This window comes from Aethalodelphis obliquidens, unplaced genomic scaffold (assembly GCF_003676395.1).
Source record: "Aethalodelphis obliquidens isolate GAN/ISIS:26980383/991018 unplaced genomic scaffold, ASM367639v1 scaffold18, whole genome shotgun sequence".
Classification (NCBI taxonomy): domain Eukaryota; kingdom Metazoa; phylum Chordata; class Mammalia; order Artiodactyla; family Delphinidae; genus Aethalodelphis; species Aethalodelphis obliquidens.
In genome coordinates, this window is record NW_020837962.1 from 19,407,086 (window position 1) to 19,429,595 (window position 22,510).

General features: G+C 47.2%; 1 protein-coding gene across 3 annotated transcripts in view; it reads right to left on the reverse strand.

Annotated features, from left to right (window-relative positions):
* Positions 1–7,483: 7,483 nt before the first annotated feature.
* The window catches only part of NINL (ninein like), a 107,056-nt gene continuing 92,029 nt past the window's right edge, over positions 7,484–22,510 (reverse strand). For all 3 annotated transcript variants that reach the window (XM_027118137.1, XM_027118139.1, XM_027118138.1), the window contains 6 exons: positions 21,731–21,800; positions 15,426–15,584; positions 14,618–14,731; positions 11,721–11,891; positions 10,360–10,473; positions 7,484–8,452 (listed from right to left, as the gene is read on the reverse strand). In XM_027118137.1, the coding sequence (XP_026973938.1) occupies positions 8,261–8,452; positions 10,360–10,473; positions 11,721–11,891; positions 14,618–14,731; positions 15,426–15,584; positions 21,731–21,800 (820 nt within the window). In that variant the 3' untranslated portion in view covers positions 7,484–8,260. The remainder of the gene's footprint in view (positions 8,453–10,359; positions 10,474–11,720; positions 11,892–14,617; positions 14,732–15,425; positions 15,585–21,730; positions 21,801–22,510) is intronic.

Genomic DNA, 22,510 nt, shown 5'->3' on the forward strand with positions numbered 1-22,510 from the left:
TGGCTAGAATTTTTAAATATATGTTTTTTTTCTTATTATAGCGGTAATATATGCACAGTTAAAAAGGTAAAAAAAAAAATACAGTGTAAAAAATGAATACCACCATCCAGCGTGTCCACCGTTAACTGGTTACGGATATAAGTGCAATCCCATTTCTTTTTAGTGCTTGCCCAATTACTTTCTAGTTTTTGTTTCTAATATGAATGGAATCTTCTTTTCTATTATATTTTCTAATTGGTTTTGGCTGATACATATAAAAAACCTGTAAATTATGATGATTTGGCCACATTCCTATATAAACTCATTTCTTTTTCACATTGATATTGTTGTCTAGAACTGTCAGGAAAATGTTGACTACTGCTGGTAATAGCTAACAACTTATCTTTTTCCTGACTTGACTGGAATGCCACAGTCTTCTTAATCTCTCTATCCCATACTTCTCCAGGAAAACTACCAAAACTTGTGGCCAGTGCAACTTGAAACCTCAAAATAAATTTAATACCATAATAAAACAAAACAGTGGTAGTTAACAAACATGATTTTTCCAAGTACACTTGGGGAACTTAAGTGATGATCATATATGATTTCTCACTTAACTCCTTAAAGTTTATGAATTATATATATAGAATTTTATTGTTGAACTATCTTGCATTCCATTTTTAACATTCTTCTTGGCTGTGATGTGTTAACCAGTGAACTGCAGGATTTGATTTGGTGTTATTTTATTGTGGAATTTTGCAACTGTGAGTGATGCTGGTTTATAGTGTTTGGGAAGAGGGAAACGTGTGTGTCTTCACATATGTGTCTATACTTCGTCAGTGTTTTCAATAATCTGTTCCTATGAAACAGCCATCTGAACACAGAGGCTTTAAATGACACCATTTTATTAGTTCTCCCAGTTCTGTGGGTTGAGTGGGCTCAGCTGGGAGGTTCTGGAGATCTTGCTTTGTGTCCCTGATACAGTTGCATTCAGGTGGTGGCTTGGCCAGGATGGCTTGGCCTCTGGTCTCCATGTGGGCCTCTCCCGTGGTTCTCTCCAGCAAGCTGGCTGGGCTTCTCACCTGGCAGCTTAGGACACCTGCAGTGTTAAGAGGGTGGATGTGGGTGCTGCTAGTTTTCTTTCTTTCTTTTTTTTTTTAAAATTTTTTACATTGTTTTTAAAAAAAATTTATTTTTTTGGCTGTGTTGGATCTTCGTTGCTGCGTGCGGGCTTTCTCTAGTTGCGGCTAGCAGAGGCTACCCTTTGTTGTGGTGTGCTGGCTTCTCATTGCGGTGGCTTCTCTTGTTGTGGAGCACGGGCTCTAGGCATGCGGGCTTCAGTAGTTGTGGCACGTGGGCTCAGTAGTTGTGGCTTGTGGGCTCTAGAGCGCAGGCTCAGTAGTTGTGGCACACAGGCTTATTTGCTCCACGGCATGTGGGATCTTCCCGGACCAGGGCTCAAACCTGTGTCCTCTGCTTTGGCAGGCAGATTCTTAACCACTGTGCCACGAGGGAAGTCCCGCTGCTAGTTTTCTGAAGGGCTAGTCCTAGTACTGAACTAGTACCATTTCTGCCAAATCCAGTCAATTAATACAGTCATAGGCGCCCAGATTCAGTGAAGAGGCCACGTGAACCACATGAAGGCAGAATGAGAGGCCCACAGTCAGATGGGGTGTCAGTGTTCTGGTGTCTCTTTTTAGTGGTGCTTATTACTTTATCTATTTCTAATAGAAATGTACCTTTTAAAATAGCATTAATACCTATAGAACCATCTCAGTATGAGTCTTCTTTGGAGAGAGATGTTGATCTTTGATGAATTTTTTATTTTCTTTAGTTTATGGTCAAGTTTTCTACTTTTTCTTAAGTAAATTTCAGTTAATCATGTTTTTCTAAATATTTTATTCTATATTTTGAAATGTTTTGAGGAATTGTTTTCTTTTCTCTACATATGGTCATTGCTAATATGTATCTGTCTTCCCTTTTTTGTCTTATGTAACTAAAAGAAGTATCTGTGATGATAATGCATTAATCTTTTAGGATTTAGAGGAGGAAGATGTAGGTTTCAGATGATTTCAGATGATCTTTTGCTTTTCACAATTGATAGTAGTTTTGGATGAGTTGAATTTATTCTATTTTGTAACTTTAGAAAAAACAATGTTTTCATATAGTACAACATGTAATAGCAAAGAAAGCAGCCATCTGCAAGTCAAGGACAGAGGCCTCAGGAAAAACAAACTTGCTAATAACCTTGGATTTCCTCCAGAACTGTAAGAAAATAAATTTCTTTTTTTTAAGACACCCAGTCTGTAATATTTTGTTTTGGCAACCCCTGCAAACTAATAGAGGTTGTTAAATACCTTTGAGAAAAAAATCTATTGCTTTATTGATGGACACTTGAACAGTTTCCATCCTTTTGCTATTATAGACAAACCTATGTGAGTAACCTTGTACATATATCATTCTATACATATACAGCTTTGTCTGTAGGACAGTTATAATTTTGATGGCTTTTGCCACAATATGTAGGAATTAAAGTTTGTCCTACCACCAGAAATAATGAGAGTCACTCCCCACTACCCCCTTTGCTAATAGTGTGTTATTCCCAGTTTGGGGCTGTTACAAAAAAGGTGCCAGGAACATTTGCGTACAAGTCTTTTATGGACAAGTATTTCCTTTCCTCTGAGGGAAATAGCTAGGAGTAAAATGGCTGGGTCATACTGTAGGTATAATTTTAACTTTTTAAGAAACTTCCAAACTCCTCCAGGGTTGTTGTGCATTTTGCATTCACACCAGCAGTGTATGAATTCCAGTTCTTCTACATCCTCTCCAACACTTGCTACGATTAGCCTTTTAAATTTTACCCATTCTAACAGGCGTGTAATACTATCTTGTTAAGATTTTAATTTGCATTTCCCTAATGACTAATGATGTTGAGTATCTTTACATGTGATTATTTGGAATGTGTATATCTTTCGTTGGTGAGTTTGTCTAAATCTTTGTCCATTTGTTAAAAAACTAGGTTGTTTTCTTATTGAGTTTTGGGAGTTATTTATATATTCTGGATATAAGTCCTTTATGAGATATATGCTTCGCAAAGATTTTTCTCCCAGTTTGTGGCTTGTCTGTCTATTCTTTTTTTTTTTGCGGTACGTGGGCCTCTCACTGTTGTGGCCTCTCCCGCTGCGGAGCACAGGCTCCGGGCGCGCAAGCTCAGCAGCCATGGCTCACAGGCCCAGCCACTCCACAGCATGTGGGATCCTCCCGGACCGGGGCACGAACCTGTGTCCCCTGCATCGGCAGGTGGACTCTCAACCACTGTGCCACCCGGGAAGCCCCGCCTTTTTTTTTTCTTTTTAAATTATTTATTTATTTAGTTTGGCTGCGCCAGGTCTTAATTGAAGCATGCTGGATCTTTGGTTGCAGCATGCGGACTTTTTCGTTGCAGCATGCATGCGGGATCTAATTCCCTGACCAGGGATCAAACCCAGGCCCCCTGCATTGGGGGCACAGAGTCTTACCCACTGGACCACCAGGGAAGTCCCTTAACAGAATCTTTTGAAAAGTAGACATTTTTGGTTTTGATAAAATCAAATTTATTCGTGTTTTTTTATGCTTTTGGAGTCATATCTAAGAAATTTTTTTCCAGCCCAAGGTTACAAAAATTTTTTTCCTTCATCTAGAAGGAAACTTTTAGGTTTTACACTTAACTTTATGATCCATTTTGAGTTAATTTTTGTATATGGTGTAAGGTGTGGATTCCAAGGTCACGGCAGGGGTGTGGGGATGGTATATGGATATTCAACTGCTGTAGTACCTTTGTCCTCACAGTACACAAGTGAATGGTTTGCTGTGCCAAGCAGTCTATTCACAAAGCAGGCCCTGGGGCTGGGCTTCACCCACAGCATGGAGTTTGCCCACCCCTGTTCTATTCCTTGACCTCTGTAGTGATCTTCATGATTTCCTTCTGTCTGTTTACTTTGGGGTTAATTTCTTCTTTTTCTAGTTATTTAGGGTGGAAGCTGAGGTCGGTGATTAGAATAGTTCTAGAAATAGATAGTATCTAGTTTGCTCCAAATTTCTACTTTTTCTTATTGGTCTTGGCTGTGCTAAGTCCTTTGCTTTTCATATGAAATTTAGGGTCAGCTTGTCAGTTTCTGCCAAAAACAGACCTGGTAGCATTTTGTTTGGAACTGCATTGAATCTGTGTATCAATTTGGGAAGAATTGACATCTTAACAATATTGAAACTTTCAGCCCATAAACAGCCCAGCTATTTTTGTCTTCTTCCTTTTCTCTCAGCAATAGTTTGTAGTTTTCAGTATACAGGTCTATCATATCTCTTGCCAGCATTTCATAGTTTTGATGCTGTTGTAAATGGTATTGTTGAATTTCAAATTCTAATTGTTTATAAATAGAAATACAATTGATATTGAACTTGTGTCCTGCATCCTTGCTAAACTCACTTTTTAGTTCTAATAGCTTTTTTGTAAATTATATCAAGTCTTCTACGCCATGGTCATGTTTTCTGTGAATCAAAAGTTTTATTCCTTCCTTTCTAATCTAGATGCCTTTTATTTCTTTTTCTTGCCTAACTGGACTAGTTAGAACCTTTAGGAGAGTACCGGATAAAAGTGGTTTGAACAGAAGTCCCTATCTTGTTCCTGATCTTAGGTGGAAAGCACTCAGTCTTTTACCATTAAGTATAACATAACTGAGTTTTTTGTAGATGCCCATTATCTGGTTAAGGAAGTTCCCTTCTATTCCTGGTTCACTGAGAGTTTTTATCAGGAATGGATGTTGGATTTTGTCATATCCTTTTCTGCATCTGTTGAGATGATCATAGAGTTTTTGTCTTTTAGTGTATTAGGGTCATCAAACTTTATTTTAGACTGCAGTCCACATAGTCTCTGTTACAGCTGCTCAGTGCTCAGTTGTAGCACAAAAGCAGGCCATGGAGCTAGCTTTCACATACAGCATGAAGTTTGCCAACCTCGGTTCTTCTATTCCTTATTCCTAGTGATGTTTATTATTTCCTTTCTTCTGCTTACTTTGGGTTTAATTGTCTCTTTTTCTAAGGTGGTAGCTGAGGTCACTGATTTCAGACCTTTTTTTTATGATGCAGTTACTTAGTGCTATGAATATTCCCCTAAGTACCACTTTTACTCCACCCCCACAAATTTTAATGTTTTCATTTTCAGTTAATTCAAAATATGTTCTAATTTCTTCATTGCTTTGTGGGTAATTTCAGTTTCCAAATATTTGGGATATTCCAGATGTCATTCTGGTCTTAAATTCTAATTTAGAAGAACCTACATTTTTTTTTTTTTTAATTTAGTGGAGTAGAGTTGATTTACAATGTTGTGTTAGTTTTAGGTGTACAGCAAAGTGATTCATTTATACATATACATATATTCATTCTTTTTCAGATTCTTTACCCATATAGGTTATTACAGAATATTGAATAGAGTTCCCTGTGCTATACAGTAGGTCCTTGTTCGTTATCTATTTTATGTATAGTAGTGTGTGTATGTTAATCCCAAGCTCCTAATTTATCTCTCCACCCCCCCCACATTTCCCCTTTGGTAACCATATGTTTGTTTTCAAAATCTGAGTCTGTTTCTGTTTTGTAAACAGAATTTGTATCATTTTTAAAATTAGATTCCACATATGAATGATATCATAATGTTTGTGTTTCTCTGTCTGACTTACTTCACTTTGTATGATAACCTCTAGGTCCATCCTTGTTGCTGCAAACGGCATTATTTGTTCTTCTTTATGGCTGAGTAATATACCGTTGTATATATGTACCACGTCTTCTTTATCCATTCCTCTGTTCATGGACATTTAGGTTGCTTCCATGTCCTGGCTATTGTAAATAGTGCTGTGTTGGGGTGCGTGTATCTTTTCAAATTATGGTTTTCTCCGGATATATGCCCAGGAGTGTGATTGCTAGATCATATGGTAGTTCTATTTTCAGTTTTTTAAGGAACCTCCGTACTATTCTCCATAGGCTTGTACCAATTTACAGTCCTACCAACAGTGTGGGAAGGTTCCTTTTTTTCCACACCTTCACCAGCATTTATCATTTGTGGACTTTTTGATGATGGCCATTCTGACTGGTGTGAGGTGATAACTCACTGTAGTTTTGATTTGCATTTCTCTGATAATTAGTGATGTTAAACATCTTTTCATTTGCTTTTTGGCCATCTGTATATCTTCTTTAGAAAAATGTCTATTTAGATCTTTTGCCCATTTCTTGATTGGGTTGTGTTTTTTTGGACATAGAGCTGCATGAGCTGTTTGTGTATTTTGGAGATTATCCCTTGTTGGTCACTTTGTTTGCAAATATTTTCTCCCTTTCTGTGGGTTGTCTTTTTGTTTTAAAGTTTCTTTTGCTGTGCAAAAGGTTTTTAAGTTTCATTAGGTCCCATTTGTTTATTTTTGTTTTTATTTTCATTACTCTAGGAGGTGGATCAAAAAAGATATTGCTGCGATTTATGTCAAAGAGCGTTGTTTTGTTTTGCTTTTTTAATTTATTTTTTGGCTGTGCTGTGCTGCTTGTGGGATCTTAGTTCCCCGACCAGGGATCGAGCCCAGGGCCCATGGCAGTGAAAGAGCTAAGTCTTAACCACTGGACCACCAGGGAATTCCCTAAGAGTGTTCTGCCTATGTTTTCCTCTTAAGAGTTTTTTCTCTCTGGCCTTACATTTAGGTCTTTGATCCGTTTTGAGTTTATTTTTGTGTATGGTGTTAGAGAGTGTTCTAATTTCATTCTCTTACATGTAGCTGTCCAGTTTTCTCAGCACCACTTTTCCCCATTGTGTATCCTTGCCTCCTTTGTCATAGATTAATTGACCACAGGTGCGTGGATACAAGAACCCACTTTATAGTGTTGAGTCCTCCTATCCAGGATCTGATCTTTCCATCTATTCCAGTGGTTTAAGGTTTTTCGCATTCAAGCATGTACAATGACTGTACAGACAGATAGTGGGGAGGTGCAGCAGCTTCAGGACAGCAGTTGCCTCCAGGAAGGTTGAATGCAGTAGAACAGGGACTGCGCTTTTATCCAAAATGTTGTAACAATGTTTTTAATACATCTGAATGTTTATGTAATACATATGAATGTTTCTTATGAAACTGTTTTTCTATATCTTTGAAATATTTTATAGTTTAAAAAATACTTAGGGGCTTCCCTGGTGGCGCACTGGTTAAGAATCCGCCTGCCAACGCAGAGGACACAGGTTTGAGCCCTGGTCTGGGAAGATCCCACATGCCGTGGAGCAACTAAGCCTGCGCGCCACAACTACTGAGCCTGTGCTCTAGAGCCCGTGCGCCACCACTACTGAAGCCCAAGAGCCTAGAGCCTGTGCTCCGCAACAAGAGAAGCCACCGCAATGAGAAGCCCACTCACCACAGTGAAGAGTAGCCCCTGCTCGACACAACTAGAGAAAGCCCAAGCACAGCAATGAAGACCCAATGCAGCCAAAAATAAATAACAACAAAAAAACACTTAGAAATCAATTTTAATAGAAAAGAACTTTTATTGCAAATACAGTGACTCTTCATATTACAGTAGTTTACTCTGATAAACCAAATGGCCATAATTTATGTATATTTTGGATATAAAACTATACTTTTTTTTTTTTTTTTTACATATAATATACTTTCCAGTGTGATGACACTTCAATGAGGAAAAGATTGCATTCACAATAGAAACCATCCTCCCTGAGTCCACAGCCCTAAAATAACAAGCACTGTCCAAACATCCCTGCAGTGGAGCTGACCCCAACAAAGGGGCTTCCCCTCCTCTACCCCTCATCGCCAGTTGACAGTCACAGAAAGTGAAGCATTTCTGGAGTGTCTGTATCCACCCACTATGGAGAATGCCAGTGACTCAACCAGAGCAGCAACAGTGAAATGGCAGAACTGCAGAGCCCTGACTTTGCATTTTAGTCTCTGTAGCCAAGGTCAGAAGTCAAACATTAAAACTATTTTACCATTTACCTTGCTGAGAGCCCCCATAACCTGTTCCACTAGTAAGCAGCAAATTTAGGAATTTTACGTAGGGACCACTAAAAAAATATATAGTCTTTTCCAACATGTCTGTTTCCCCAGCATCTGGCACATAGTCGACCTTCATTAAATGCTTGTGGGGCGAACAGAGAGTCATAATCCTCATCTGTCCAGGGGTGTGCGGCCAATGAGCCATAGAAGTTACAGCATCACAGTGGTTTACTTTTAAAAGATGTTCTTTGAAAATGAACTCCAGGAAGAAAAGCAGTCTACACAGAGAGAGATGCTGAAGCGATCTTACTGAGTAGTTTGTTGAGAGCTCTAACTCTTTCTTCCAAGAATCGGGATTTTTTCTCAGCACCTCGTTGCTTCTCTTCAGTGACCTGAAGCGCTTTCGTTAGGTGAGCATTTTCCACATAGAGCTCCTTGAGCAGCAAATCGGATCGTGTATTCTTTTCAAACTGGACAGGGGAGAAAGCCACACTGCACTGTGAATCTAATGCAGAAATGCCACGCTACCAGCTTGCCCCTCCCAGTCTTCCACGTTGTTCAAACCACAGTTTGGGGATTCTTAACAAATTGGAAGCAAATATTGGATGTAATGACAATTTTTGTTATCCTGGCGGGAGAGAGGAAATTGAGAATCTCATGAACTATGTGGTAGAGAAAACTTAAGCCAATTTTGCACAAATTGATTTTTACCATAAAATGAAGACAAAAAGACCAAAATCTGTAGGCCTCAAAAAGGAAGGAAATTGTCAAGAGTACCCAAAATGTTTGGCTCATCTCAGTGTGCTCTGCAGGCCCATCCCGTCACCCAGGACACAATGAGGCACTGTGGTCACCACATACACAGCAGCTGTAGATGCTGCAGTGATGGGGACACAGGCCACACTAGTCAGGATGCTAAGACACAGGGGTCCCAGATTTGCGCTTCGTGAGTCAGCACTACATACATTCACTCAAGTAGTTAACTGAGCAGCTCCGTTGGCCAGGTGCTGCCCTAGCAACAGCCCTGCTCTCACAGGGCATGTATTCCAATGGAAGGAGACAGACCAGAACCAAGCTCGCAGTTTTGGATGGTGGGACTGGTGGTGGACCAGTGTTGGGTGGTGGGACCTGCTAACAGAAAACCCAGGAGGGGACGCACAGCTGAGACTGAGGTGAACAGAGAGGGCTTCTCTGTACGTTGACATTTGGACGGAGAGCTGAATAAAGCACCGGGTAAGTCAGCGAGGCTGTCCGGCATGAACATTCCACGCAGAGCTGGCACATGTGGGGATGACAGGAATGGCCAGGAGGCCTGTGAGGAAGTCAGAGCTGCCATGCTGGCTGGGCAGGGGGCCAAGGGGAGGGGAATAAGTCCTGCAGAACCTTGAAGACCACTGTAAAAACTGCCTTTTACTCTGAGGGATGTGGAAAGACTGGAGGTTTCTGAGCGGAGGAGGGCCAACACCTCCGTCACATTTGAAGGTGACTGTTGCCGCTGAAAGCACATCAAAGGAAACAAGGACACCAGCTGTTAGGACCCAAGAGATGGGGGCTCTGTATCCCACGCTGAAGGCCTAGCTGAAGGATGAGATGGGAAGGGGTCCATCAGGACTCCAAGGTTTTGGACTTGGGCGGGCAGGTGAGGGCACAGACAGCTCTGAAGGACTCCTGTAAAGAGGAGCAGAGAGCTGGTAGGACCAGGGCTCTGGAAGGTGGTGTTGAGACAAGGCTCCAGAGGAGGGAAGGGCTGGGGCAGCGGGGAGGGGACACGGGCACATGCATTTCTTTGGGCACTTCTGGTCTTCCAGTGAAACAAGCACAGAGCACAGCTGAGGGGAGAGGTGCTGGAGGTCAGAGACAGGAGGGAAAGGGCCCACTGGAGAGGGCAGTGGGGGCGAGGGTGTAGTTGGGACAGCTCCCCGGCCACCCTGGCACCTCCACGTGCAGGAGCCTCAGGATTCACCTGGGGTTTGGGTTGAGGTTTTGCCAGGAGTGACTGCGGGAGTCACCGAGTCTGACTGCTGGGAAGGAACGTGAGGACCAGGGACAGAGAGGGTGGGAGGATGGCAGTGCCGGCAGGGGAGGGGCTGCAGAGATGCGGGGGTGGTCAGGAGCCGGTGGCCTGCACAGAGTGACGCTGCCCGGGGACCTGCAGCTCCGGATGCCGCAGATGAACCATACTTGACTGCTATGTAAGAAAAGTATTTCTACAGATTCTCATGTTTCATTTCCTGTAGCTCCAAGTAGAACTTTTAGGGCAGCAATGGCCTCTCTCTCCCCTCTCCCCCTCTCAGCGATTCCACAGGACATGGGGTTCTCTTGGGTAATGTCTCCCTGATCAGCTACTTGAATGCCCAAACGAGGCGTCATCACTCACCTGCTCTTTCAGCTCACGCACTTTCTCTTGGAGGAGCGCTTCCACGTTCTTCAAAATCATTTCCACCTCCTCCACCCGCTCTTCTGCGGCTTTCAGCTGTTTTTCATGTGCTTCCTGCACAAAAGGAGGTTAGAGACGAACACTGTACATTTTAAAAAGAATCATCACAGGTTTATTTACTTTAGAATGGAAATTAGCTGAAGTGTGCAAATCTGAGTGTGTGGATAACCTTTCATCCCTAGAGGGACGGTTAGAAATGTCTCACAAGCCACAAAGCTGCATTTCTCATTGCAGTCTAAGCAGGTCAGCAGACTGCTTTGTGCTAGGATTTGTCCTTTGAGTCCTAAATGACTCAAAGGTGAGTTTCCCCAAACACGTTAGTCTTTCTAAAGGATTTGACTAAATTTCTTTGTTTTGTCAATAATCTCTCACAGCTTAACTGTCTCTCCAGCATAACGTTTTTGCAGAATGCTGAAAGGCTAGTCTTCATTAGAATTTGTTTTACAAACGTCGAATTTCACCCACCTTTGCAGGCTTGCGCCAGTTCCTCCCTCGTGAAGGTGCCTCACCCTCTGCCCCCCCCACCCTCCCCCCCACCTCACGAACTCTGAGGACCAAGATGTGCCCCGCAGGCTTACACTTTAAGGTGCTCACTCACTGGTGCCTGAGAGGGTGCTTTGAGGTGGGAACCACTGCCACCAGAAGTTGACAGAAACGGAAGCACAGAGAGGTTAACTGGCCTGAGGTCACTCGGCTGGGGTGGTGCAGCCAGGCTCCAGATCCCTGCAATGCGTGCTCTGAGCCACTGTCCTGCTGCCCTTTGAGGCTGAGACTCTGCTTCTATGTGCCTAGATGCCTAGGGCAGCACCTGGCACACAGCCGGGCTCCCCAAGTCTGTGCTGTCACTGTGCTGACCTCTTGTCCAACCGCCCCCCACTCCCTGGCTACCTTTAAACATGCCGAGCACAGCCCACCTCAGGACCTTTGCACCTGCCTGTACTCTCACAGGGCTACACAGGCAGGGACCCTGCCCATCACCTCCCTCGCGGCCCCTCTAGCACCATCTTTCAGGCCTGGAAGCGGGGACCGTGTGTGTGGCTGCGTGGCTGGCTGCAGACACATGCAGCCTGGCAGACAGACTGGGGGGCTTTGGGGTGCCTTCTGGGTCAGCTGCTCAACGCCCCCCAGTTCTCAGGGAAAGTTGGGTCCCATAGCTTCCATAAACCAGTCCTCACGTAGTGGGACATCTGCGGGGCCATCTTCCCCTGGGCACCTGGGCAGCTTTTGGCTAAGTCACCAGAGAGCCAACCTTACCCTCCCCGTCACCCTCAGCCGGCCGTCGGGCCCCTGTCCTCACTTACCCGTTCCTCCACCTGGAGCTGCCGAGCCGCCTGCCACTCCCCTTCCAGCAGCTGCTGCAGCTCAGCCAAGCGGCCCCGAGGCACCAGCTGCTCCATCTGCTCCTGCAGCTGCTGGACCGCGTGGGCGTGCTGGGACTGGGCCAGCTTCAGCCTCGTGGTGGCCCCGTACAGCTGCCCGGGGAGAAGGCACCCAGTGTTGGGGTGACTGCCCAGAGCTGCCGGGTCACTACCAGGCACAGAAGACTGCATCCCTACCTTTAAGGTCACCCCACAAGGAAAGTGTCTGCAGCAAAACCCACGATTCCTAAAGAGCCCGTTTAGCTGAATTCTGACGCCCAGACTCCATGCAGCTGGCACTTCTGCACAGTGAGAGCCAGGAAGGCCTGCCTGTAATCCTCCACGTGACCTCCCGCCGGGTTAGGTAACCTTCTGTCATGTTTACCTTCCGGGTACATTACTGGGGTGTAATTCCTTTAATACTGTGACCCACGCCAGCTGTGTACGGCAACCTTCCTCTAAGTGAAGAGTTCATGCTCCTGACACCTGGCTGCGGCCGGGGTCCCAGAGGTGGGTTACACAGTGATCAGCGAGGGGCTGGGAGCAGGTGTGGATGGACCTCAGCACCCGCTCCCTGGGCACAGAACCCACTGGGGCGTTGGTACCAAGCTGTCCAGAACCTGGCCACTTCCCCTGATGGACCACCTGGGAGGCCGGATCTCAACACCACTTCTATCACTTGGACTCTGGCAGCTTCGTCTGGAACACACAGAACTTCCCTGAGACCCCACAGACAGGAGAGGCAACAGCTCTGCCAGGGGTCCTGCCGAGGGCAGGCTGGAGAGGAGGGCGCTGGCCATGCCAGGCAAGGGCGAGGCTGTGAGCCCGCAGCCCCACTTCCCTCACCGTCCCGTGTCACTGCGTGTCTGATGGGTCCCCCCAGAGACACACCCATACACACGGGTCCAGCAGGGCAGCTACCGTGCTCTTTGGGATGAAGAGAGGGGAGGATAGTTCCCACACACCCTCCACCAGATGTAGCCTCCTCCCGACTTTCGAGATTCAGATGGTCACTCTGCAGTCACTCTGGCCCATGTCTGCGCCCCCACCCACCCGAAAGTGCTCTTCACACCCCCTGCCCAGGTTCCTCGCCACCCGCTCTCCACTTGGCTGGGTGGTACATCAGCACCGCCCGACTGAGTGCCCCGAGCCCCCTCCTTGTGAAGTGAGGTGCGGGTGCAGGCTGGGCTGCCTCCGGAGAGCCCTGCTCAACTGCCACGTGAGGAGGGGGACGTCCCCAGAAGAGCAGTGGGGCCACTGCAGCCGGGAAGCCAGGGCCTTCGCGTTCTGGATGCCCTCAGACAGCAGCCCCTCCTGCCCTGAATCCAAGCTGGACTGGCAGAATGTGGGGAAGTGATATTCAGAACTCCTGGGCACCGGCCTCAGAAGCCTAGCCACCTGTATGCTCTTCTGGGGGCGCCTGGTTACTGTACCTCGAGAACCCCATGCCGTGGAGAGGCCGGTGCGGGTGCCCCAGTCCATGGCACCCCTGTAAGTGCCCTCTTGGACGCCTGGCTCCCCTGCTGGACCTGTGACCTTGGAACCACTCATGGCGCACCGGTGACCACTCCCTCCCTCCCCCATGGCTCTGTGTGCACCTCACCTCCACACACCCAGAGGGTCCCTAGGTGCCCTGGAAGCTCCTTACTTCCCTTCTCCACTTTCATACAGGTGTGTTTCACGGGGGTCCTCGTCTAAAGCACAAAAGGGGACGCCAGCTCATGTCACAGCAGCCTGCCTAAGTGCAGTATCTCCTGCCGTGACGGCAGCTGAATGTTGGGCAGCCCAGCGGGCACGGAGACCTCCGGCAGCCCAGCCCTCCTGCCAGCAGATGGGTCTGACTCCTTAGCCTCAAAGGCTCAATCTAGCCCAGGCAATTTCTCAAGGTTCCTTTGGCACTAAAAGTAGAGAAGGGAGCCCCCAGTACGTGGCGGCACCTCGGGGAAAGTACCTGCTTACGGCGGGGGGCTGAGCCCACAGGAGCCTGACAGCACCTCATAAGGCCCCGGTGGGGGGTCCCACACCCAGACCGACCCCTCTGCAGCCCCGGGCCATCTGAGAAGTGACTGTTCACACCAGGTGACCGCAGCCAGGTCCAGGAGTCAGGCCAGGGGCCAGTTGGGGAACCTGGTCCAAAGGCTGGGCAGAGGCATGCGGCTTAGAGACCCTCTCCCACGGTCCTTTTCCCGCTGCTGTACCCTGGCCCTCCAAGCACACCCCAGGTCTGAGTCCACACTGGGCCCGTGGCCCTCAGGGCACCTCACCCTGTCACCTCCCTTCTCCTGTTCAAACTCCTCAGAAGAACCAGCCCTGTGTCCCTGAACCTCACGCTGTCAGGCACCCGCCGTCCCTCCTGGGCCCACTCTGCTTACATATGTTTGTACCAGACCACGAACTCCCTGCCTCCCCTGAGCCTGATGCGCGCTGGACAAATGCTGCGGCAGGAGAGCAGGTGGAACAGCCACAGGTATGTGACACCTGGGCTCCACTGGGGGCGCGGAGCGGGGTCACCTCGGGGGCTGCTCTGCCCTGTTGGCCTGGACCTCAGAGGCCACCTGCCGCGTTCCTGCCGCGTTCCCTGGCCCCTCCATCTGTAGAGGGCACACCGGGAGGCACTGCTATGGCCTCCTCCCCTCGTGAGGAACAGGCGCAGCTCTTCACGTGGCTCACTTGAGTTCAACCCGACCCTGGACTGAGCCTGACTCAGTTGGGCCTGGCGGATGCCCAACTAGCCGGGTGACCTGAGGGAGACCAACGATGCCCCTGGCTGGACTAGTCCCGGCCAGGCTGTCAGAGGCAAGGCTGACCCCTCCCGGGCTGGGACCACCGCACACACCCACCTGGTCCCGACTCTCTTCAAGGGCCTCTCTCAGCTGTGACTGTGCCAGTCTCAGGCTCTGACGTTCCTGAGTCACGTGTTCAAGTTCAAGTTCAAGTTTTTGGATTTGGTTATCCTGTTTTTAAAAAATCAATTTCACAAGTATAAGAAGTATCTTAGCAATGTGATACACGTTTAATGCAGAAACTTCAGAAAAGCAAAAATTACAAAATTCAACTCATCCATGATCCCAGCAGCCCGAGGACCCCACCCGACATTCTGCTGTATCTCGTGGCCCTCCCTCCACACGCACGGACTTCTGTCACTAAGACGTTGTATGCTGTGCTTTCCCCCTCTTATTATATCTTGAGTGTTAAATACTTTTCAGAAACATGGTTTTTAATGGCTGCACCATCATTTACTGACTAATTCAATACTGTCGATGATTTAAAGCTGATTCCAATTCTGTTTTGCTATTATAAATACCACAGCAATGAAAATACTTCCAGCTAAGTCCGTACACAATTTTCAGTAAAGTTCCCACTAGCAGAACCATGAAGCCAGAGCGCACGGACGTTCTTGATGCTCTTGACGTATATTTTGCCATACTGTCCTCCGGAGAGGTTGTACCAACTTACTCTCCTATCATCAAGGTTTAATTCCTCTCTACTACTTTTTCTAGATACCAGGCTTTGTAAAAGCTGCTTAAGTCCACATATTTTCAGGGCTTGCTTGTTAAGTCCCTCCCTTTACCTCCAGGCACATCAGGGCTGTTCCTCATCTGTTTTAGGCCAGCCTGTCTGCCCCTCCCTGCCGCGCCGGCCACTCACCTGCAGCTCCTCCCGGCATGCCGCCTCCTCCAGTCTCTGTGTCAGCAGCTGAACAGTGATGTGATTCTTCTTGCTCTGGGCCTGGTGGGTGGAGGCCTCCTCTCCCAGCTGCAGGACCCTGTGGTTGAGCTGGGACAATTCATCCTTGCATTTCTGACTCTAGAACAAAAAGGAATAAAACACAGATGAAAAAGTTTTTTTTGTTTTTTGTTTTTTTGCTGTACGCGGGCCTCTCACTGTTGTGGCCTCTCCCGTTGTGGAGCACAGGCTCCGGATGCGCAGGCTCAGCGGCCATGGCTCACGGGCCCAGCCACTCCGCGGCCTGTGGGATCCTCCCAAACCGGGGCGCGAACCCGTGTCCCCTGCATCAGCAGGCGGACTCTCAACAAAAAGTTATTTTTTTAAACCAACAGCATTCCAGGGTTCTCAACCAGGGACACTCTTGCTCCCCGAGGGACGCTTGGCAATGTCTGGAGACCATTTTGGTCATCACAGCTAGCGGGGTGGGGTTACTACTAGAAACTAGTGGGTGAGGAGCTCAGCGTCCCCAGAGTGATGGGCTCTCTGGCCACGGGGCAGAGGATGAACTCTGGTCCATCCAAGAAGCAGCAGGCTGGGCACCAGGGGGGCTCACAGCGCATCAACATCCAACCACTGCTCTGGAGAACTGGCATGGTTTTCTTGTTTCTCCCACGGTTATTTCTAACATTATCTTAAGCAATTTGAAGGGAAAAAAAAACCCTCGTTATACTTGAGGCACGTGATTCTCTTCAAATCACTGTTATTAAACACAAAATCCGAGGCTCTCGGTGGGGGGAGCACACTGATAAAATCTCCCACTTTGCGGGCAGCGGATGCTGGACCCTGGACGGTGTTGCCTGGGATGAAACAGCAGCCAGCAGGTGACACACGGCAGTGCGTTATTTCCAACCGGCTGTCACACACCTTCACACAAACCACGTTTTGCTCATCTGCTTTTCCCCAGCAGCCGCTCTGGAGGCCGAGGGTCTGCAGCCCTCCGTGCCTCAGAGTGGCGTCCACACACAGCTGTTGGGCGCGTCACTGTCGCCCCAGGGCCGGATGTTCCCACCACATCAGCCAGGCGCAGGAAGAAGCCGGCTGGGGCGAGAGCTATGGGTCTCTCCAGGGGACAGCAGAGGTCTGAGAAGCCAGAGGTGACAAAAACACTCCCAGAGGACTTCGCTGGTGGTGCAGTGGTTAAGAATCTGCCTGCCAGGCTGCACTGAATCCATCTGGTTGTGCCTTCCACCCACCCACCCACACCCACACACACACACACACACACACACACACACACACACACACGTATAATGATTGATTACTTAGAACGAGTTCCTCTAGGATGACATTTTCTTCTCTAAATTAGTTTTTTCTTTAAATTTAACCTTCAGTTTTGAGTCACTCAGTTGGCTGTTTCATCATATGATTCTTTGGTTGTCTCTCAGTGATGCCAGATGGGATCAGCACAGCCCCAGGTGCTAGTTGCTAATGCCTATAAAATACCACCCACCCCCACAAAGGAGAATCATTTAAGAGTTCTTCGGACTTCATCTTCAAAAGTAGCCAAAGAATTCACGTGACAGGTTATCCCAGAAAATCTTTTGCAGTTAGTGAAATTAGGGTATAACTAAGAACATTCGGAATACTACACACACAGTTTAGGTGATCTTGGTATAGTGGTGGGACAGCAGTAAAGTAATTAACATGTACATGCTCTGCTGGGGGAGACTAAAGGGAAAGAGGTGTTCAGCCTAGAAAAACATTTCGCAGTGGATTTCCTATGAAGTCAATGTGTCTTGGGTTTAACTTTGAAACAAATTAAAACATTTAAAAACTGACTTACTAGCATTTGTGGATTTCAGATTGAGACCCATGTAAAAGCAGTGCTTTATTCTGTGAAAAAAGAAGAATCCACCAGCTGATGCAGGGGACATGGATTCGATCCCCAGTCCGGGAAGATCCCACATGCCAAGGAGCAACCAAGCCCGTGCACAACAACTAATGAACCTGCGCTCTAGAGCCCGTGAGCCACAACTACGGAAGCCCGCGCGCTCTAGAGTCCACGTGCCACAACTACTGAAGCCCGTGTACTCAAGGGCCCGCGTGCCGCAACTACGGAGCCCGCGGGCTGCAACTACTGAAGCCCGTGCGCCTACAGCCCGTGTTCTGCAACAAGAGAAGCCACCGCAATGAGAAGCCCACACATGCAACGATGAGGAGCCCCCGCTCGCCACAACTAGAGAAGGCCCACGCATAGCAACGAAGACCCAACGCAGCCAAAATAATAATAACAATAATAATAAAAATTAAAAATAAATAAAAACACTCCCAGAAAGAGTAAGAGCTCAGCAAGGTGTCAGGACACAAGGTTGGCAGGTGAAAATCCACTGTACTTCTATGTCCTGACAGTGAACACGCAGAATCCCATGTGAAAAACAAAACACCATTTCTGGCTTCTGGTCTGGCCTGTAAACAGCTTGGAAGTCATCACTCCCATCCTCCCAACAAGAAAAAGCTGAGTAACTGAAAACTCAACCACGCTTCTGAGACCCATCAGAGAACTGAGGTCACAGGGCAAATCAATGCCCTGAAAACTGGAGAGACGGGCAAAGAGAGTCACAGCTCACCAGGAGCTGACGGCTGGAGCCCGAAACAAAGTGGCTACTGTGGGCGGAACTGTGTCCACAAACTCTCGGCTGTGTCTGGAGACAGGGCTTGCAGCAGGTAATTAAGGTTAAATGTGCTCAAGAGGCGGGGTCCTAATCTGATAGGACAGTGACTTTATGAGAAGACACAGTGAGAGGGCATCGTCTGCAAACCTGGAAGAGCCTCGCCAGAACCAAGTCAGCCTCGCCTTGATCTTGGACTTCCGGCCTCGAGAACCGTGAGGCAATAAACTTCCGTGGTTTAAGCCACCTGTCTGTGGCATTCTGTATGGAGCCTGAGCAGACTAAGACAGTGACCATTCTGAAGTACACAGAGCGCTCTGTTCTCCTGCCCTCAAGGGAAATGTCCTTTTTACCAGATCAGAACCAGCGTGGGGAAGGGGATACCCAACTGCAGCCCCCTCTAAACTTTCTGACTCAGTACACACCTATCAGAGTGGCTAAAATAAAAGAGTGACTACACAAGCGTGGGCAAGGATGTAGGGAAACGATCAAGCACACATTGCTGGCAGGAACGGAAACCGTTACAGCCACTCTGGATGAGAGTTGGGCAATTTCTTATAAAACTAGACATGTAACTACCATACAACACAGCCACTGCTCTCCCGGGCATTTATCCCATGAAATGAAAACCTATAACCACACAAAGACCTGCCTGAGAATGTTCACGGCACCTCTGTGACAGCCCCAAACTGGAATCAGCCCAGCCGTCCTTTAAAAGGTGAGCGTTAAAACAAGCTGTGGGCGACTTCCCTGGTGGTCCAGCGGTTAAGACTCCGTGCTCCCAAGGGCCTGGGTTCGATCCCTGGTCAGGGAACTAGATCCCGCAGGCCACAACGAAGATCCCATGTGCCGCAGCTAAGACCAGGCGCAGCCAAATAAAGAAATAAATATTAAAAAACAAAACAAAACAAGCTGTGGGACATCAATGCCTTGGAAAAGTGTCCAGCGACAGGAAGAAGCTAACCGGGGACACAGAGCCGGGAATTATGATATGTGAGAAAAGGCAACCCCAAAGTTCATATTCTGTATTCCTTTTGTATCACATTTTGAAATGACACAGTTTTGGAAATGAAGGGCAGTTAGTGGTTTTCAGGGGTTAGGGGCTGGGGTAGGTGGGCAGGAAGGCGGTGGGTGTGGTCATGAAAGAACAACGTGAAGGATCTTTGTGGAGCTGGAGCTGTTCAGTATCTTGACTGTGGTCATGGAGACACGAACCGACACAGGGGATAAAATTGCATAGAACGTGACACACACACGAGTACACAAGTAAAACTGGGGAAACCCGAGTAAGGCACGTGGATTGTATCAATGTCGACATCTTGGTCGTTGATATTCATTATGGACTGATCCCTGCCAATTCACATGTTGAAGCCCAAACCCCCAATACCTCAGAGTGACTGTATTTGGAGATGGGGTCTTGAAAGAGGTGATTAAGGTAAAATGAGGTCATATGAGTCCAATATGATGGTGTCCTAATACGAGATGAGGACACAGACACATCCGAGGGATGACCACGTGAGGACACAGGGAGAGGACAGCTGTATACAAGCCGAGGAGAGAGGCCGCAGAAGAAACCAGTCCTGCCCTGATCCTGGACTTCTAACCTCGAGAACTATGAGGAAATAAACTTCTGTCGTATAAGCCACTCACTCTGTGGTACTTTGTTATGGCAGCCCTAGCAAACTAACACAGATAATATTATACTATAGTTCCATAAAATGTTACAACTGGAAGAAACTGGACAAAGTGTATTTCTCTGTAATATACTTCTCATAACCACCTGGGAGTCTGCAATCATCAATACTAATTTCAATTTTAAAAAGAATTAAAAAACAAAAACAAAAACAAGAATGACACATCCCAGCTTCTGTGCTTCAGTCCAAAAGCCAGTAAGTGAGACCAAGTACAGAAGGCATTTACTTATGGGGCAAAGGGAGACCAGTGTGGAGGTCAGTGCTGAGTGAGACAGGGCATTTACCTGCAGGGTAAAGGGATTAATCAAATAGTTAAGTAAATCTATTGAAGATGAGGAAACCAGGTTTTTCATTGCTAGAGGCAAGAGTTACAAATATGGAAAGGGAGAAAACTAGAATTATCCCTGTGATGTTGGAATTGCAGATAAGAGTTTGAATTCATGGTTTTCAGTAGGGAGATATATAAATAAGTATACCTGAAACCATGTGCATGTGAGCATAATAAATATATGTATACACTCCCTAGCTCTATGCACTGACTGCACCTGGACATAGTGATGCCCCAGGAGCCGTGAGCACTCCTAGTGCCCAGATCTTGGTCTCTAAATACCATTCGGAACTAAAAGTCACCAAGGGCTCCTTGGAGAAATAACTGCTTCCAGGACTGGGGCAGGGAAGTACTAGATGAACCTGGAATATCGTGAGGCACCAGAAAGTGAGGAAGTGTGCAAAGAATGACCAGGACCTGTCAGGAGGACCCAGAAGTCCCCCTGAGGGGACTCTTATTGGCCAAATCTGGGATAATCTGAGCATAAAAATAAATACTGATGGTAACATATTAATAACCCATTGAATAAAACAGGAATCTATGATAGTAACATAATGATGAATAAATAAATGGAGGGCTTCCCTGGTGGTGCAGTGGTTAAGAATCTGCCTGCCAATGCAGGGGACACAGGTTCGAGCCCTGGTCCGGGAAGATCCCACATGCCGTGGAGCAACTAAGCCCGTGCGCCACAACTACTGAGCCTGCACTCTAGAGCCCGTGAGCCACAACTACTGAGCCCATGTGCCACAACTACTGAGCCTGTGCTCTAGAGCCCATGCTCCTCAACAAGAGAAGCCACCGCAATGAGAAGCCCGCGCACCACAACGAAGAGTAGCCCCCGCTCACCGCAGCTGTGGAGAGCCCGTGCACAGCAACGAAGACCCAGTGCAGCCAAGAATAAATAAATAAAATAAATAAATTAAAATAAATAAATAAATGGAGAGAAGAAAAAGCTCTTCCTTACACTAGAACACCAATTAACAAATATAAAAGGAAGCTGGGATTAGTCACCAACTGGCCACCATCACAGTAATAACTGACTCCACCAAGAAACAGAGGATGCTAAAACAAGGGGGTGAGAGTTTGATGAAGAACAAGATATTCACATCATGTCAAAGCATTTCCCCATAAAATATTCAGTAATTACCAAGGGGAAAGTAACTTTGTGGAGAAGCCTGACCAACACCACCTGACCAAGAATCTAAGTTGATGTCACTAATGCTTGTGTCCCTGGACTGGATGGGATGAGAAGGACACAGCATCACTTTGGGGATATTCACACATAATCTGAATCCAATCACAGGGAAGCACCAGATACACCGAAACAGCCACTTGTAGTCTTCAGAAGCGCCAGGTCCTAACAACAAGGACAGGTGGACTGAAGCCACACGAGGGCCTGGGCTGGCTGATCGGGCAGTTTCACAGTCACACTGATTTCCTAATTTGGGGTGGGAGAGGGCTGATGGGTCAGCAACTCACTCTCAAATCTTTCATAACAAAGTTCTGTGCTTCCTTGTTGTAAGCTTGAAATTATTTCACAATAATGGAAAAGGGAGGGTGGCATCAGCTTCATGCCAGGTGTCAATACTTCACCTGTGTGCAGAGCTCTTCCATCTCAGAGCAGGCCTTTTCCTTCTCTCTCTTTAAAAACTCAACTTCCTTCCTGTTGAAGAAGCAAAGTTAACAGTATCACTGACCACTCATCGCTCAGGGTCACCTTGGAGGCTTGAATTTGTACACCTGCTCCTGGGACCCTACAGCCACTGCTCTGTCACTGTCCTACGCTATTGCTGCTGCTGGTCCAATCGGATCCCAGCTTCGGAACCAGAGGAACCCTGACAGCACTGTAAGAACAAACCCTCCATGATGTTCCTCAATCGCACACGTTAATCTCTCCCTAGCACATGTGACTGCTCTTCACACCCAGCAGCATAAACACCAACACAGGCTTACATTCACTGACATCTGAGGTCAAAGGGGGTCCCAGCACCAAACTTAGGGAAAAATGGTTCCTGGAGGGAAAAATCTTGCAGATTTCAGAACTGCTGTAACCTAACAGAGATCGCTTATTGACCATCCACTTTGGATCCCAGGCTTTCACCATCAGGCACTTTAATCAAACCAACACCGCATTCTCGGCAGTTTAGAGCCGAGCTCATCTTGAATGTCATTTAAAAAAAAGCCAAACAAACCGTCCTTGGATGAGGCTCTGATGGTGAAAGCAGAAATCCACTGACAGGCAACCCCGAGCCTCCGCCGCAACACGCACACACACACACACACACACACACACACACACACACACACACACCTCCTGCCTCAGTGCTCAGGCCCCCGACCCGACTCTGACACACACACACACACACAGACACA